General features: G+C 42.4%; 1 protein-coding gene across 1 annotated transcript in view; it reads right to left on the bottom strand.

Moving 5' to 3' along the window:
• MBOAT1 (membrane bound glycerophospholipid O-acyltransferase 1) overlaps window positions 1–18,534 on the bottom strand; it is an 86,112-nt gene that overhangs the window by 46,535 nt on the left and 21,043 nt on the right. Inside the window, exons 2-4 of the mRNA XM_048839979.2 lie at window positions 5,527–5,672; window positions 4,728–4,805; window positions 519–614 (exon numbers count right to left, since the gene is read on the bottom strand). Of these exons, the coding sequence (XP_048695936.1) occupies window positions 519–614; window positions 4,728–4,805; window positions 5,527–5,672 (320 nt within the window). The remainder of the gene's footprint in view (window positions 1–518; window positions 615–4,727; window positions 4,806–5,526; window positions 5,673–18,534) is intronic.

The following is an 18,534-nucleotide window of genomic DNA, read 5'->3' as shown; positions in this document are numbered from 1 at the left end:
CCATATTAACAGGTAGGGAGTTATTCTCACAACTGAAATGTCCCAAAGGAAAAGGACAAGACATATGAATATTCTACCCTGGCATAAACCTAAGAGGTTCCTTCATGCTCCTTGATACCTGGAGTGCATGCGTTCAGAACAATGAGATAAGGGGTACATCATGTTACTGAAAAAACAAGGTAGAGGGCAGATTGGTTAAATCTAGTTTCAGATGATGTGCACAGTACCTTTTACTTGTCAACGGTTAGGGGATAAAAAGATGGCTTTAGAAGTGTAAATTTGGGAAGCACACCTTCTGTGTAAAGTGAAGGTAACAATACTACATGAGGTGGCTTCCCAGAACCTGGTATCATATTGAAAGTTTTTCCCTGTTCTTTATTATTATTGGCTTATATCAATAAACCTGAGTGATACTAGTTAATTTGCCTCTTGAATATATTTCATAATGAACCAAAGTGTGATCAAACAATTGACTATACAATTTATCAACAGACATAGTATATGAGCTGGATACTCACCCAGAGAAATCTGTAGTGAGAATACCATAATTAAATATGTAAATTCGGCTAATGTGACACAATGTGAGGTATCCCATGGCTACCACAAAGGAGTACCTAAACAGAACATACAAACAAACAGAACAGTTACCCACCGAAGCAGAGTCAAGACTTTACATTCAGTTCATACAGGCAAAACAAAAAATGAGGGTAAATTTATACATCAGAATGATAATCAAAATTGAGACACTCAAAATTACTAGTCACTTTGGAAAATTATGTCCTAGAAGTATTTGAAGCCAGATAACATTTAACATACTGCTGAGATTATCCATTCTCCTTTCTGTTCTGTGTACACACACACAGACCAGAAATACTTGAGACTCTCATATTGCAAATCTGTAGGAACCAGGGAGAGAGAGAGAATATAATTATGCTTTAAGAGTACATAGTAGCTGTACATTGTTTTCAGTGACATTTGGAAGACAATTTATTTTGGCTTTACATGCTCAAATAGGCTGTTATGCAAAGCTTTGCACACAGGAAGTATTCTTTAACTAGGGTTTGAAAAGTCCACTCTCTGGTTTGTGTCCTGAATGAATGTAAAATTAGGTTAGGCAGGATGGCTACTGGCACCCCGTATTCTGACATTCTAATGGTTTAAGGCAGTGATACTCAGACCTCAGTGGTTCAGGAGCCAGATTGGCAATCAGCAGTACCCAAAAGAGTCACAGTAGCATGAATTCATTGTTTCATTAAATATGAATAGTACTATAGTAAAACAGTATGAGAGGGGAAATAGTTCATACTACCATGGCTCTTTTGGGTACTGCTGATTCCTAATTTGGCTTCCGAACCACAGAGGTCTGCCATATCTATAATTCTTACAGCAAATAAGTTAGTAACTTAGTGCAAGTTCATAACTTATTGGTTAATAACATAGTAAAAGCATCCTGATTGGTTAACAATTAAATCACACTGTGTTTTGGTATCATGTGCTGCAAAGATATGCAGGAGACACGTTAAAGAGATCATGGGCCACATGGGAATGCGGCTCATGGACCGCAGTCTGAGTATCACTGGTTTAAGGAGTGCAGTGTTGCAGATCCTTGGTGCACAAGGAGGGGCGATACTCAAATCCTGTTACTTCCTCTACCTCTCCTCATTATCCCCATCCATAACAGAACAGGAAAGAGGCTGCTGGCAGAGGTAGGTTGCCAATGAGAGCCTGGAGACAGAGAAGAGCAGGAAGAAGACCAACAGAACCAAGATTCAGCAGAGCAGAAGGGAGCAGCAGAGCACCAGGAGGCTGAAACACCAAACTGAGAAGAGAACAGCAGGTGATCCTAAGAGCCGATCTAGAACTAAGGTCTTCAGGGTCCAACACCACATCAGCAAAACCAGCCAACTGGAGACCAGGACCACAGAGCCCAAGGGGGCAGGCAGGAACCTAATGATTGGGAAATCAAGGCCTTCACACCCAAACAGCAGTGGCACAAACTGACCAGCAGAAGACCAGGCAGGCAGACTGGCAAGTGTGAGGCTGTAGCCACCAGGCCCAAGTCAGGACGAACCAGAATGGGGAACAGAACAGAAGATGATATGACAAAAGAACTGGCCAGCTGTGGGGGGAGGGTGGGGCAGGCCTTTGTCCATTTAAGGGAGGTGCATTTAGGCTCACCAGTGACTAATTACTTACCACCCAGGTGATGGGTTTAAGGTGAGAGATCAGGTGACAGCCTGCAGGCTCACCTGGTTCTCAAATAAAAGGTCAGCAAGTAGCTTCAATAGGGAGAGAGACCTGCATGTAGCAGGACGGCTCCTGTAGGAGACCCAGTGTTAGGATGAAAGTCCTGGAAGGCGATTCTCCACACCAGCTAGTTGTAAAACCTGGCTGGAGACACCTGTTGTATGAGCAGGGCAAGAAACCTTATGTGGAAGAGGCTTTATGAGGAGCCAGGCAGCAGGACCTTATTTATCGGTTTTGAGTATTGATTTTAAAAAATAAACCTGTCCCTGGGTTTGACCCACTACAGCCCTCCTGGCTCAAACCAGTAGAGGAAGACAGAACACCAGCTGTGTCGGGGGTAGGCAGCCTATGCAGAAACTGGACTAATGGGGAATAAGAAGGGTGTAGATTAGATTCATTCATGTATTCATACTTTCGTTATTTCCCTTAGTCTCCTTTTTACCTCACTCCATGAGAAATCTCTCGCCTGAGAAAATATACTTTTTATATTCCTATTATTAATATTCTTGTACATTGCTGAAGGAATGGGGCAAGGCTTGGGGACCCAATGTATTAAAACTGTATGAATAGGCTCAGTCTTTAAACCAGCCGCTGTTGGCTACATTTTTCAAGCCCGTTTTAATCCATAACATTTATCATTTAAGTTACTTTTCACGTTACCTCAATTAATTTGAACATGCTATGTTTGAGCTACAAAACTATTGCTAAGAGTGGGGAATGGCTCTGTTCCAACTTCCCCAGCCCTGCTAAGATTTTCAGCATGTTCCATCACAATTTCAAACCAATGCAGTTCAAAGTATGACTCACTACTGCACTCCAATAGCCAACAATATTATGTAAACTGCCTTCATTTGTGCTGCAACATATGCTATTTTTTCCATCATGAATAATTGGCTAAACAGTAAGAGTGAGAGGAAAATCCTTTAACTTGAATGTATGCCAATTTCTTCTCATTCTCCTATGCAGGCATGAATAAATATTGGATTTCTAGCTGTAGATTTGGTTTCTACAACTTGGTCTACTGATCCAGAACAATAGATTGCTCCCTTCTTTCCCCAAGACACAGGCACCAGTACTGATCAAGAAACAAACAAAGCGTATTTTAGCATCTTTTCTCTCTGGTCCCTTTTCACACAGGCAGTGTAGTGCTAGTTATCAACTACATCAGGATTTCTGGGTTCTAGTTCTGGCTCTGCCTTCTGAATGTGCTAGGTAAACCCTCAGAGAGCCCCTACCAAATTATAAGCAAGCACAGGGATTCTGTCTTCAGGTACAACTGCAGTGACCACGGGCGTATGTCTAAGCCAATGAAGGTGAGTTCTAAAACTTGCACAAAGAGAGTAGACAAGAGGATATATATTACAAACCAACACTAGACCTAATGGGAGCATTAATCCAATAGTCTAAGCAATGCCCAAGTCAACCCAAAACAAAAAGGTGGAATAACTCTCAGGCTGCCAGCTGACCTGTTCCTCTGGATTACTTACATAAACCACTTTTCCAGGTAACATTACTACCTCCATATCCTCAACTAAGAGCTCAAAATAACAGCAAGTGAAAAGCAATTCCACATGCAGAGAGAGAAGGGATGAACACTAACAAAGAACTATCACTTGAAGAACTCTGAGACAATACATTATCTGTGATTATGTTTTGCAAAATATTGCAAAGAGAACTACTCTACTGCCCTGTAAATCTCTTCTACTGATGCTTCCTATCTTCGTACAAGAATCAGCTATGGTTTCAACACAGTTTGCCAATTCTGATCAAGGTACCATCTGCCCAATAAGGTTCAGTGAGACACTAAACATACACCTGGCTAAGGTAGTTTCAGAAACTCTAGGTACCTTTCTTTTTGACCCTAGCATAAGGAATAAATAAAATCTGACAGTCTATAACTTTTACTTTTGGGCTGGTGATGGTTCAATGCTCTCTTGTCATCAAGGCAATGGCATTTCCTGTATTTGCAGTTCTGGGAAGCTCTGTGTTCAGTACCAAAATACTGACTTGTTTCACAAAACACAGAGTTTGAACTGCCTGTGATCTTATTCTGACTGCCTAACTAACTCAGGGGTAAATGGGAAATGCATAAAGGCCAAACAGCAAGAGGGAAAAATTAAAAACAGGTTTTTTTTAAAACCCATCCTCCAGGACACAATACTGAAGAGAGTGTGGCTTGACATAATCTCCAACAACAACTTAAAGACAAGAGGTCTCCATGTAAATTGCTGAAGCTGCAGGAGGCTAAACTGGGCAAAGTACAAAACACCCTCCCTCTCTTTGGTACAGATGTGATACACTAACTAAAAATTCACAAAATTTAGACAATACAGTGGATACTCTAGTTAAATCCATAAAACTGCTGCAACTGAGTGGAGGTGGTGAGAACAGACAGATAAGATACAAAAATGAACTTCTGGGTTGCTGCCAGCCTCTGGATGGAACAGGGTAATTGAATTCTTGTCCCCATGTAACTTTACCTGTGGATGTTGGGAATACTCGCAATGTTCATGATGCCATAGCTCATCATCACCAGTACAAAAATATGGATTGAGTACCTTGAAAACAAAAAGATAAACATTTAGATAGTCTAAAAGTAAGACTGCAGGGCTGATGGGAAAAAAAATATCCCTTTTCTGCCATGTAACCTAACTAAATTTGAAATACAGCTGGTAAACATGGAACCACCCCACAATGCAGTTTTTACAGAGTGACTAGAACAGTCCTTCGAATAAGAATCCTGTCAACCAGTTTGGGTCTAAAATGTTCTTTTTTTAAAATAATCAAATTGAATACTCAACAATGGATGCATCTCCTCTAATGAAGATATATGTTTATGTCTTCTTAGGCGATGGTGTCTCTTTGATGCCTGCAGTAAACTTGCCATAGATAAATACAACATACATCTACAAGAGAGACAAGGGAATATCTTTTATTGGACCAGCATCTGTTGGTGAGAGAGACAAGTTTTTGAGCTACATAGAGCTCTTCTTCAGCTTGTCTCTCTCACCAACGGAAGTTGGACCAATAGCAGATATTACCTCACCCACCTTGTCTCTCTAATGTCGTGGGACCAACAGGGCTACAACAACACTGCAAATATACATCTGCAAGTCATTACAGTTTGTTCTGGGCTTTGGGGCGGTTAGGTGGTGGTTGTTTTGCAGGACTGCAACACACAAGTCGTCTCAGGACTGAACACAAATGATCTAGGAAAACTGACATGAAATAAAACATAATTGCTAGCATAATTTGTTTATCTGAAAGTTAAATACTCACCATCCAAAACAGAAAACAGCAAAGTATATTCCAAAGAGAGTGGCAAATGCATGACGAACAACAGAACTGACATTGCTGGGGCTCAAATAAATTCGAAACCAAAAAGCAGCGAACAAGGCAAACAGCTGACAGGCTACAAAATTGACCTAAAACAAAAACAAACAAAAAAAGAAATTTGGAATGTTACTTGGCCATAGGCTTCATTGTTGGAGATCACAACAGCTTCCTCTTGTGACTCTGGAAAAAGCTATATAGAATTTCTCACCTATGACAAGAAACCAGGGTAGATCCAGGAGGAAAAAGAATAAAGGAGTTGACCTTGTTTCATGGGCAAAGCTCCCAGTAAAGTCCCTTTGAAATGGGAGCTTTGCTTGACTCAGGCCAAAAGGATCAAACCCTATGGGCCAGAATGTGGGTCATTTAACAGTCCCATCCAGGAGTAACAGCAGCCCCTGCATGGCTGTTTTTTTATCCTTCCACACAGATGGGCAGGGATGGAAGTGGGTAGAATCTTGGTTCTTCCCCCCACTCACCATAATGCACCAACCTCCTTGAGGCCTCTCCTCCCGGTGCATGCCCAAACAGCAGTGGCTGGAAACAATAAGGCCCATAATAAGGAGCTCTGCTAATTAAAACAGAAATTAGCCACGGTAATGGGTACTGCCAACCTCAAGAGAGAGGCTTGTGAGTGCAGGAGACAGAGCCATCAAGTGGAATTCACTCTCAGAATAGCCACAAGCCTCCGTGCATTCAAAGCAAAACACAAAACTTGCTTCTGCCACTGCCCTTCCCCTCAGTTGCCCCCCAAAAACCCCACAGAGTTAAAACAAATAAAGCTCTTTTGTTTTTTCTAATAAATGTGTAAGGTGCTCAGATACCTCAGTGATGGACAGGATATGGAAACCTAGACAGATAAAATTAGATTTACTTTATTTTGCTGCACTCGTTTTCTTGAACATTCACCTCAGGCTCTTTGGCAACGTACTAAGCTGTGAATCTAGACCAAGTTAGCATATCACATTGGGAAATCCTTTAAACTAAGGCTGCCTAAGCACTGCTGGGTCTGACTTATTGTCCACATGAAAGTCACATATTAAATAAATAGTTCAGGGATGTCGTCTCTTACGGTATGTCTACACTGTAAAGTAAGCCCAGGGTTAGTAGAACTCAAGTTAGTAGACCCTGGGTTTGTTAACCTAGGGCTTGAGCATCTACACTCATTTGTAACTTCAGGTTAGGAATTGTTGAACCCTGAGACCCAACCTGGGGCTCCAATATCTACACCTCATTATGCATGCCCATCTCCAATCACCCATATCCCAGCCTTCCTAGCATCTCCCAAAATGTGGCCACTCTAGCCCTTTCTTTGTGGTACAGTGTGGGGAAACTTGACTGTCCAGAGAACAAAGAAAGTTGGCTTGTGTGGTTGTGAAATAATTTTGACAAACTCCCAGACTCTGAGTCCAATAGGGCTGTATCTACGTTGCAAATTCCTGGCTCGACTCAGGCTCAGACCCTCCACCCCCATGGGGTGCCAGGATCCTGCTCCAAGCCCTGGGCTAACACTATTTGTGTGTATACAGAAGGGGGGTTAGTCCTGAGCCTCAGTTTGAACCCTGGGCTTACACTGCAGTACAGACATACCTTTAAGGTCTTTGGCATGGCAGAGCACATTCATATTCAGCATGGTCCTGTTGCAGTGAAAGCTGTCTGTAAATATTTTTTGGTTCAGTTATTAAACAAAACTATTTATTTCAGTATTGATAAAACGGAAATTGCTGCCGGTCTAAAGTTCAAAACATGTAGGATTTCAGCCTCAAGCTCTTTGGAGCAGAGCCAGTCTCTTCTTGTGTCTTTTGCAACCTCGTAATACAGTCAACACTTAAACAATAAAAGGCATCATATGATTACAACTCAGGAGTAAATAGAGGAGCTTTCTCCCACCATGACAATACTTTAAGCCTGTCTGAATAAGGGAATTACTCCTCCCATCTGTATCAAGCATTAAAAGCAGATGTAAAGAGCATCTCAGAGAAAGCCATTTGCAGTGCACAACAAGATGACTTTATTGGTCGTACAAAACCCAGGAACTATTGTACAATTCTTGAGCACAGGTTGCTGTCACATTATGTATTAACAGACTGTTTAAATTTAGAGCACCAACCTCACATAGTCAGGCTTAGCACAGTGCGGGGGTCCAATGAGATCTGGAAGCAGAGGAGGACATCTGTTCCACAAGTCTGTAAAGTGGCAGTATAGCCACTCCATGGCCACTGCTACAGCCCAAAGGCTCAGGTTGTGCCCCATGTATGTGGGACCACATGGGTATGCCTACTTGGCAATGTACTTGCCCTCAAAGCCTGCCCCAACCCCTCTCGTTTGGGGCTGTACATAGGTAAGCTTTGATGGAGCTAAGCTGCATGGCAGGCTGGAATGCTGAGCCGCTATGCAGGCTTCTCAAAGCCCACCCCACCTACCCACAATGGACAGAGAGGGAGAGAATGTGGACTTTGACCTGCGTATCTGTTTAAAAGACAAAACAACAACACCCTGTTTTGTGGGAGCAGTAGTCATGGAAAACTCACCAGCAAAGGCAACAACAAAAAACATAGTATTTACTTTTCCCCCACTTTACTATTTCATTGACCATTCGATCCAAGATCTTGGTTGTGCCTTAGACCTTCAGAGTCACAATTCCCTCCCTGTGCTGCTTTTGGGGCAGTACAGCTACATGTTGCTCCTTACACTGGGATAAAAGTAAAAGCAAATTCCAGCCCTAACTTTCATTCTACTTTCAATGCTTAAAGGCAATTTCTTTATAAGAAACTCCAGTGCCATAGATCTAATTTACATGGAGAGTGATAATCTTGGAACTGTAATTTTCACTTAACCCTCTTGCCCTGAATTAAACTAACAGTAGCCTCCAGCACCATGGTTACAACATGCCATTAACGCAGGAAATCTAATTTAGAAAGCTAACAATTTAGAAGTAATTTACAGTACCTGAAAAGGAAGGTTAGAGTGAGGGAATCAAAGAAGAACAAATTGAAATAGCAGCGCCCCTGAAAGTCATTTTGAAAGTAAATGACTAAGTACTACTCTAAAGGGAATGAGAAAGCAGTATAAATTGGCATGGTTTTCAAGATCAAACACTGTTTTCTAACTGTTTCACAGAAGCATCAGGATGTGGTTTACAATGCTAAGAAACTGCCTCTTCACTGACTGAGGGCACACTCACCCCTACCCTGGTCATCTCCTCCTTCTTCTCACCGGCTATGACCCAAACGCTAATGCGCATTCAACATCCTTTCCTCCACATCCTTATCCAACTGATAAAGATACTCCAGCAAGAATATGCTTTATTTATGTATTTTTGTTTCATTTTGTTTAGTGCTAATGGGCATAATTATCTAAAATCTGTTCCTTACAGGTTTTCTATCAACCAAGAAACGAGTGTGCATAAATTACGCTTGAACCATTTTCTTCTTCTGCATCTTGGGCAATATGTAATGTGATGCCTTAAATATATCCATGGTTTTTCACCCCCTAACTATACCATGATAAGACATAACACTAAGCATTGTTTGCAATTTTATTAGAGAAAACACCCATGCAATTTATATATATATATTTAATACAGTAGAACCTCAGAATCACGAATGCCTCTGGAATGGAGGTTGTTTGTAACTCTGAAATATTTGTAACTCTGAACAAAACGTTATGCTTGTTCTTTCAAAAGTTTACAACTGAACATTGACTTATTACACCTCTGAAACTTTACTATGCAGAGGAAAAATGCTGCTTTATCCCTCCGCTCCCTTTTTAGTAGTTTATTTTTAACACAGTACTGTACTATATTTGCTTCTCCCCTACCCCACAGCTGCCTGATTGTGTACTTCCAGTTCCAAATGAGGTGTGTAGTTTACTGGTCAGTTCATAACTCTGGTGTTTGAAACTCTGATGTTCTACTGTACCTACACGAGTATGCACAACATGGTGTGGTATAAAGGTTTTATTCACATTGCAGGATCAGGGCCTTAGTTACCATAAGATTGATTTTCAGAGGTCCTGAATGCTCACAGCTCCCACTGACTGCCAGTGGAGTTGCAGGTGCTCAACACTTCTACAAATCACTACCCATAAGTTCAGCTGTGCAAGGCTCAAAAAAATCTAAACATTTATCCACAAGTCTTTTCTAAACATAAAATTGTCACAGATTTAAAGTCTTTTTTCACAGGATCTTCCAGGGCCTGATGCAAATGCTGGCCTCATTGGAAAGCTTTTCCCAGTGGTATAAAATTCCCATTTCTAACCATGTAGTGTGGTTTAAAGCTGCAGCTTTTTATTGTCGAGAAAAATTGGTTTTCATGACAGACCAAATCTTGTCCATTCTCTGCATCAGGGAAACTAATTCTGAGGGAGGGGAGAATTCTACATCTCAGGAGAAGAGGAAAAGAAACAGTCAACAGTGCATAATAAATTATCATATGCATATCATATGTTGTGTGTGTGTGTGTGTGTGTGTGAGTGAGTGAGTGAGTGAGAGAGAGTGTGGGTTATAACACAATAAGCATACTGCAGTTTATTATGCAGATTCCTTTGGGACCTTTTGCTTACCATACATATTTGAGGTAGTTAAGTAAGGTTGCTATGAAGAACAAACATTTCCCCTAATTTTCAAAACTGAGCACATGTCTATGCTTTAAAGTAACTTTATATGATACAATTTGTGTGCACTCAATGCTGGATCACAAAGAAGGAAAGTTCATTCCTTCTCCCTGACCCCAAAATCCCTGGCTGTGGGAATTGCCACATTGGCAGAAGAGCATAAAACCACCCTCCTTTTGATTCATACCATTTCTGTTGTTGGTGTTGCTAACAGCACAGTGGAAATAATGAATTAGGGGATTCTGAATGTTGACTTAGGAAAATAATTATTCACTTATCTTAAAAATGATCCCTTCCGTTTCAAGCCTACAATTATTTGTATATTACATAACCCATCTTTTAACTGCTCATGCCCATTCAATGTTGCCTTTGGATCCTTTCATTTCAAACTTCTTCAGCCTTGACAACATGAAAGAAATGCATTGGCTTTCTACAAAGCCGATTTCTACTGAATAAGATACAATAAATGAACCATCAGAGCACATAGTACGCCGCCAAGGCCAGCCTTGGAAAGATACCACCATCCCCTCAGTTTTCATTATTCAACTTGTCTCTTGGTCCATCAGTCAGCTGGTGAAGGCAGCAATATAATGCAGCAGCAAGGCACTCTGCCACTGAAGAAAGAGAGAAGTTGGGGCAACTCCAACCATGCAGTTAATAAAGGAATGGTACTGGATGGACTGCTACTGAGAGCTCCTCAACCAGAGAACAGTAGCTGCAAAGTTAAGCCTTAAGTCTGGGGAACCAGGTAGCTGACATAAGAACGGCCATACTAGGTCAGATCAAAGGTCCATCTAGCTCAGTATTCTGTCTTCCGACAGTGGCCAATGCCAGGTGCCCCAGAGGGAATGAACAGAACAGGTAATCATCAAGTGATCCATCCCCTTTCACCCATTCCCAGCTTCTGGCAAACAGAGGCTAGGGACACCATCCCTGCCCATCCTAGTTAATAGCCATTGATGGACCTATCCTCCATGAATTTATCTAGTTCTTCTTTGAACCCTGTTATAGTCTTGGTCTTCTCAACATCCTCTGACAAGGAGTTCCACAGGTTGATTGTGCATTGTGTAAAAAAATACTTCCTTTTGTTTGTTTTAAACCTGCTGCCTATTAATTTCATTTGGTGACCCCTAGTTTTTGCGCTATGAGAAGGAATAAATAACACTTCCTTATTTACTTTCTCTTTGACAGACCAAGGGAATCCTCACTGCATAGTGTTGTCGGTAGCTACCGGTGTGGGGCTCTGCTCTTGTTTGATGATGATAACAGTTGGCTGCGTGCGTGTTCCCTCTGTGTGCTGCCCCAGCTCTGCACAGATAGCTAATACAGCAGACCCCGAGAGAACCCCCAAAAACCACAGACTCTAGTAAGGTACGAAGGAACCTGAGCCAGGTTTATTGTCAAACGAAGCACAGTAATAGTTCCCTGTAGACTCTATAGGGCATACTACGAATTTGTGCTCCCTGGCAATGGACACAGCTCAGTCAGTGGCGGGACACTCCACTGCCCCCTAGGCTGGAAAATGATGTGTGCTCCCGGACCTATTTCTATACAGTTGCAGGACAGATTACTCATCATAGTTCAAATGAATCTACCCATCATGTTGTCTTTTTGACCCTGTCTTTAAGATGCACCTGCCTGTTGCTTGTTATGTCTGTGGAGTGTTCTGATGCCGTCTTGGCGCAAGTTCCTCTCATTAGCACTTATGTGCATGTGCTTCTAACAACCTTTTCTTGCCAACTTCTGTGAGTGGGACCTGCCTCTGGCTCACAGCCCAGCTTTGCTTAACACTGCCTGGAAGTACTTTGGTTCAGGCTTCAGGCCTCAGACTGGGCCTCTGATACAAGAGTTTATGTTTCAGGGCCTCCTCTTACTACACATAGCATGGATGGTGAAGAAAGGAATTAAATTTCATGTTTTTTTTCTATAGTCATTCTATTCTTCCTCATGAACAATTACTTATTGCATTTGTCATAGGGCCCTGAAATCCAAACTGCATCTGAAAACCTCCTAACCAAATCAAACCAAGCGACCAACAGCCCACTGTCTGGACTCTGTGAATGACATTATCTAAACATACTCCTATTGATTATATGATTCTCCTGTACTTACAATACTGTAGGTAGGTCATCATTACCAAAAAGAGGTCACCTTTAAAGGGCCCAGTCATCCCCACTTTATTTTTAATAAGAGGAGACAGTGATCTGGCAGATGTGGCTGATCGGCAAAAGGGGGAGAAGTGATCACTTCCAGGCATCAGCCCCCGACCCCCAGGTTTCAGAGCCCCTACGTGGGCATGTCTGAGAACAGAGAGGGCCTATGATACAAGAGGGCCACTCCCCACCTTATCATTCCCAGACACTCCGTAAGATAAAGCTGACCCCTTTTGCGCTACCCTGTATGTGTTTCCCTTACATTCAACACCCACAGCAGGACGCTTTTAGGGACAGCAGTCAATGGGCAGGGAACCAAAAGGAGGGTCCAAGACAGCAATGTGCAAAGACCCTGGCCTCAGACAGGTGTCCCAAGATCTCTACAGACCTCAGGACATTGGAGGATGTAGTAAACGGAACCTGCTGCCTCTCCCACCAAGAAACAAACCCAGCTCGCCCAATGGAATGATGAAACTGAAACAAAGCTAGAGGGAATCCAAAGTTTCCTGTTCCCTGCACAGTTTTTTCCAAAGTAGTGGACAAACTGGCCCCATGACCAGAATATTTAGTGATTCATCACATTCCTACAACAGGAGGAAAGCAACAGAAAGGTATGACAGCTCCACAGAGAAGTAAATAGTGTGTTGTCCTCTCTCTTGAAAACTATCATCGAAACCACAGAAAAACCTATATAGAAGAAGAGAGAAAATACTTTCCCTTGCTCGGAAATTCTTGGAACATTTAGAGTCAGGACACAGATGATTTAGAGCTGGTAATTCCCTGGCTTCACCCTTATAATAAATCACTAAAAATACTCCTGGTCACTGCTTCACCCAGGTTGTATTGGGTTACTCACCTCTCGCTTTAAAAAAAAAAAAAAAGAAAAAAAGAGTTTCTTTCCATTGATCCTGCAATAATCCTAGCATATGCAAATCGCCCACAAGTCTGACCACAAAATACCTTGCTTTTCCTTTATTATTCTTTCCCCTTATACTTGCTCAAAAACTGACCTCACTTGCCAAAATGTAGGAGAATGGACTAGATTGACAATAATTCTCTCCAAACTCAAAATGGCAGCACATAGTGGCACGTCTGGATAGAATCTGAACTTCAGTGATCTCTGGCTGCCAAAACAGTCCCAGCTAAACAGTGGCAATTAACTTTCAGGCTGGAGTCTGCTCTGAACTGGCCCAAGATTACAGGAATGCAAAAGTGGCAATAAGTCACTTTTACTTCTTGCCCGAAGGTCCTGTGCTGAGCAGTATTCAGCCAGACCTGAAGATCAGGCTCTAAATCTGTTTTACTTACTAAGCAAGTACAGCACAGTCAGCAGCAGAGCTGCCAGTATGCCTTCATCCTCAGGACAAGCAGGTAATCAAAGCTTCAAGACATATTAATATTAGCCCTGCCTACAAGGGAGCTATTTAGTCCCAAGTACTATGTTGATACCTGTCAACTGGAACCAGCATTGAATCTAGCAAGTAATTTCTCATAGGCCACCAAACAGATGTTCTCAGTGCTCAGGAAAGCATTAAGGATCAGTGATAGTGAATAAGACTAAAGGTTGCAGGGATTCATTCTTAACTCAAACTCCAGGCAGCATTGTTTGGTTAACATTTTAACAAGTGGCCCCCATAGAAATTTCCCCATTAGTCAGACATGTGTATTTCTGCAGAGGAAAAGAAAGAGATTTGGAAGTGTAATCATTTGTTTTCTCCATAAGGCTTATTATATACATAACCAAGAGTGCCACTTGGCAAACAAATACAATTAAGTGCACTTTGCTGAAAATGTTTATACTTTGATTCTGAAAATTAAACAGAATATTTTGATAGCATCGAACAACAGCCAAATTGTGATGTTTGAAATTGGATGTGTGTGCACGTGTCTGTGGAGTTACTATTGGGGGTGAGAGTTGGGAATATACCCAAAAGGAATTTCTGAAATATACCTGACACTTCCTGGAATCTAGGCCATTCCAAAGGCAACATTTTTGCTCTTCTGAAGCATTTTTATGAAGTCAAAGGACAAATTCTCTCCGGCAGGGATGATTTAACTCTATCCAGGGAGAGGGTGAACTCCACCCAAAGCAGGAAAATCACCATATCTGCCCCTGGGAGGGGCAATTTTAGGGCTGTGTGCACTAACAGGAGCTGTACAACTTATCTCCATGCACATCTCTCAAGAATATTGAACTGTGATACTGTTTTCATGAATAAATTCTGCTGATTTCCTACTTACAGGGTAAATAATCTTTGTTGTTTACACTCTAAAGTTGAAACAGATGTTCTTTCTGGATTACCTTTAAGAAGCCATTAAAGGAATAATCACTAGTAGGACATGTGATATAGCTGTGGAATAGATTAAATCTGTAGTCACTGGAAATTTAGAAAGGAAAATAATTAAATGAAAAGTAGTCTTGAAAAATCTAACCTGTAACTTAATTCTAGGTTAGAAATCATGCAAGCCTGTATGCTTACCTTTAACGGCTGATTGATCCACGGCTCTATTTTGCTCTCAACAACTCTTATACTGAACTGTAACTATTCTGTATACTGCACAGATGTTTAAATAGTGCTCAGTTATGAGCAATGATGTTCTGCCACAACCCAGTTCTCTCAATGGATAATACCAGTAACTTCCTATGATAGATACAAAGGAATTCCGAGATAGCCAGGAGTACTTAGAAAACTTCAGTAATTCAGGGGTTTTCTAATCACGACACCTTAAGAGATTAGCTATGAAGTACATTAGTAGCCCAGACTGTAATAATGCCAATGTTTTATACTGATAATAGAAACTTTCATCTTGAAAAGTGCTTTACAAATAAAATAAAATAATAACAATAATAAAAAAATAATATTAATTCCACGCGTCTCTGAAATGCTGCCACCTCTTATGGCAGATGTTTAAGAGCAATACTACAAGCCAATCCACAACACAGGATAGAAAGTGAACAATACTTGAAGGAATAACATAAGTGAAATATAATTATCCAAACTGGAACTGTGCCAGGAAAACAGGACTAACACCCTTACTTTTGCAAAAAGTGCTATAGGATTGTTAATGACCTCCCCCCCCCCCCAAGTGATTGGGACCTTGATTTCACAAATCACCTGAAAGATGGCATCTCACCTGCCTTCCTAACCATGGTGCTGGAACACTGGTTCAATGCTGAATCAGAGGGAAGTGTGCTACCTCCACTGGCTTTTCTCTGTCAGTCTCCTTTTAAAGTACTGATGACCAGACTTACCCTGCTTAAATGATGATGTGTAAATTGAAGTGAAATGGTTTTGGAATTGTGAAAAGGAAAAGAAAAAAGTGACAACTCAAGAGGATGTATCTACTTAGAAACGGCTCAAAGACTGCACCAGTGGCAGTCCTTGTCTTTCCAGAAAAGGAGAAGCTTTAATTTTACCCTCTTGGTAGTCACTTCCCCACCTTGCTAACTTAAAATTCATAAGCACCCACGTCTAGCAACCCTAACCAACAAAACACTTGTTATACAATATTTCATTTTACAACATAGTTTAGCTAGGTCATGAAAGCCCTTTCATCACTAGAAATGCATCTGAGTTGCATGAATGGAATTACAATGCCTGCTGAGATAGCCTTTCCCTAAATAACCTGAAGTACCAAATTTGAGTTTTAACCAAATTGTCCATGTTGTATTACAGAAATCCAAATCTGAGCCAAAGATTTAGAGAATATTATAGTAACCAACATACGTCTGAGAATCAGCATTTTTATCTATATACTTGCTTACCAGTAGAGCCCAACCCATGCCTCCTGATTAACAAGGATTAAAATACTACTACCAGGAAGCAATCAAAAGAAACATTGGGAGGTTTACTTTGTGGTATACACCCTGTAAATAATTCCTTTAGGTAAAAGGGCACAGAGCTTGGGTGGTGTGACAGGACCTCCCAGCTATGTGGATCCCCGCCGGGATTCAGAAGCAAGAGACAGCTGCACTGCCAGCAGCCGATGTGTAGTGCTCTGTTGCCCCTCATCCCCTCCCCGCACCGCCAAGGCAGCCTGGAACCCCCTCTTACTGCTCAGTAGCAATGCAGAGGAGATTTGTTCCAAGCTCTAACTTTTAACTGGTGGAAATCTAGGGGCTCGCAAGAGATAGTAACCTGAAGAGCAGTCAACTCTGCCTTGCCCCATCCTCAGCCTTCTCCAAAATCCCCCAGAGAATCCCGTGTGCTGGACAAACAGTGCCACCTTGTTCTTTTCCATGTGGTCAGAGGCAGACTTAGGCAGCAGCTGACGCTCTGACCCTTAGGGCTTGACTACACTGGCAAGTTTCTGCACAGTAAAGCAGCTTTTTGCGCTCAAACTGCAGACGTCTACACACTGCCATGCCACTTTGTGCGCAGAAACTCCTCAGTTGCAGCACTGCAAAAAAACCCACCTTGACGAGAGTCGTAAGGCTATTCGCACAGAGGCTCCAGTGCTCTATTGCCAGTGTAGACACTTGATTGCTTTCTGCGCTGTAATTGGCCTCCAGAGCTGTCCCATAATGCCTCAAGTGACCACTCTGCTCATTGTTTTGAACTCCGCTGCCCTAGAGACATGCACCCCTCCCCTTTCAAAGCACCGTTTCCGACAGCCATTGAGTGCTGTTTAGAGAGATTGGGCAGAGAGCCCAGGGAGGGAGGTGGGGGCTGATGTCATGGTTTCCCCCTTCCCCTGCCTCAGTTGCTTCCTGACACTGTCTGAACTTAGAAAACAGCATGCGGACACACACTGTCCCCCCCACATACACACTCCTGTCACACACTCTCCCCCCACCCACTTCAGTTGAAAAGCAAATGGCAATCTAGTAGGATGCCCATGGAACAATGGGATTGGGAAACCTGCATCATGTGATGCTGTGCCTGCCCCATGAGGCATTGCAAACTGATCCCAAAGCACCCTGCTGCCAGTGGCACAGTGGGAGAGCTACCACAGTGCCCTGCTGTCTTTGTCGTTGCAAGAGCTGCTAATGTGGATGCGCTCCAGTGTCACAAGGAGCACAGTGTGGACACGCAACAGTGGTTTAATTGCAGCATTTTAATAAAAGTGGTATAACTTGTGGCACAGAAACTTGCCAGTGTAGGCATACCCTTAAGATTACACAGGTCCTGGCTTGTTATAAAATTAAACAGATTTACCAGGCCATTTCCTATAAGTGAATACCTGGCTGGTAAATACAGTGCCTGAGTGGTCTCTTCACACCTTATAAGGTCTCCAACAAAGCAAAGGGCTTTTATCTTCATAGGAATCCTCAAAAGTGTTTACTTAATCCTGTTCCTCCATCACCACGGCCACAGGAGCCATCGCAACCAGGCAGCATTCAGTCCTGGTCTACACTACACAGATCCAGATTCAACCCAATTATGTCAGTGTACACACTACAGTCTTGTTCCGCCCATGTAAGTGACATCATAACTCCACCTCCATGAGAGGCATAGGGCATATGTCAGTGTACTTAGGGCAATGCAGTGTCTGTGTAGACACTGTATTACTTATAGGGGCTGTTGGCTGTCTTGTCAATTTCACGGCTCCATGCTAGAAATTGACAAGGAAGCCAGGTAGCTAGAGCCCAGCTGCCCCCAGGTTCCCCACTTCAAGCTGGGCTGCTACCTGGAGGCTCCCCACTAAGGGAGGCAAGAAGCCAGTGGGCAGCTGACCCACAGTTCCAGCTGGGAGTAGGGAGGCAAAAGCTGAAGAGACAAGGCAGCTGGGCTCCCAGCAGGGAGTCCTGGCTCTCAGCCCCCTCTCCCCGCCTCTCATCAGTCAGTGGAAGCGCTCCTGGTGAGGACGCACACCACCAACAGAAGAAGGGTAGTGTGGACATCAGCTATTGCAGTAATTAACACAGTGGCTGTACTTAGGGCTGTAGTGTAGTCATGCCCTCAATAATGAAAGGGAAACAGGCAGCCAAGCACTAGCTAGATATCTTGGACAGGTTTTGTCAGGTAAGGGCTTGACACAAGACAAACAGACTGAAGCTTCTTTAACTCCTAGAACCTAGAACTCTTGCCAGCCACACAAGTCCTTGGGAGGATTTTTATCTAAATACAGCCTCCAGAGGATTACCCTCTATGGTTTTTATTTTCTCAAGATTCTTTTATAAACAGTTATAAGTAACAATGCACTAACGTGGTAGTGCAAAAGAGATCTGCAATGTTTGTTCAGT

The sequence above is a fragment of the Caretta caretta genome, chromosome 2, assembly GCF_965140235.1.
Source record: "Caretta caretta isolate rCarCar2 chromosome 2, rCarCar1.hap1, whole genome shotgun sequence".
Lineage (NCBI taxonomy): Eukaryota > Metazoa > Chordata > Testudines > Cheloniidae > Caretta > Caretta caretta.
The sequence above is the reverse complement of the archived record's forward strand: the minus strand, read 5'-3'. Positions and strand labels throughout refer to the sequence as shown.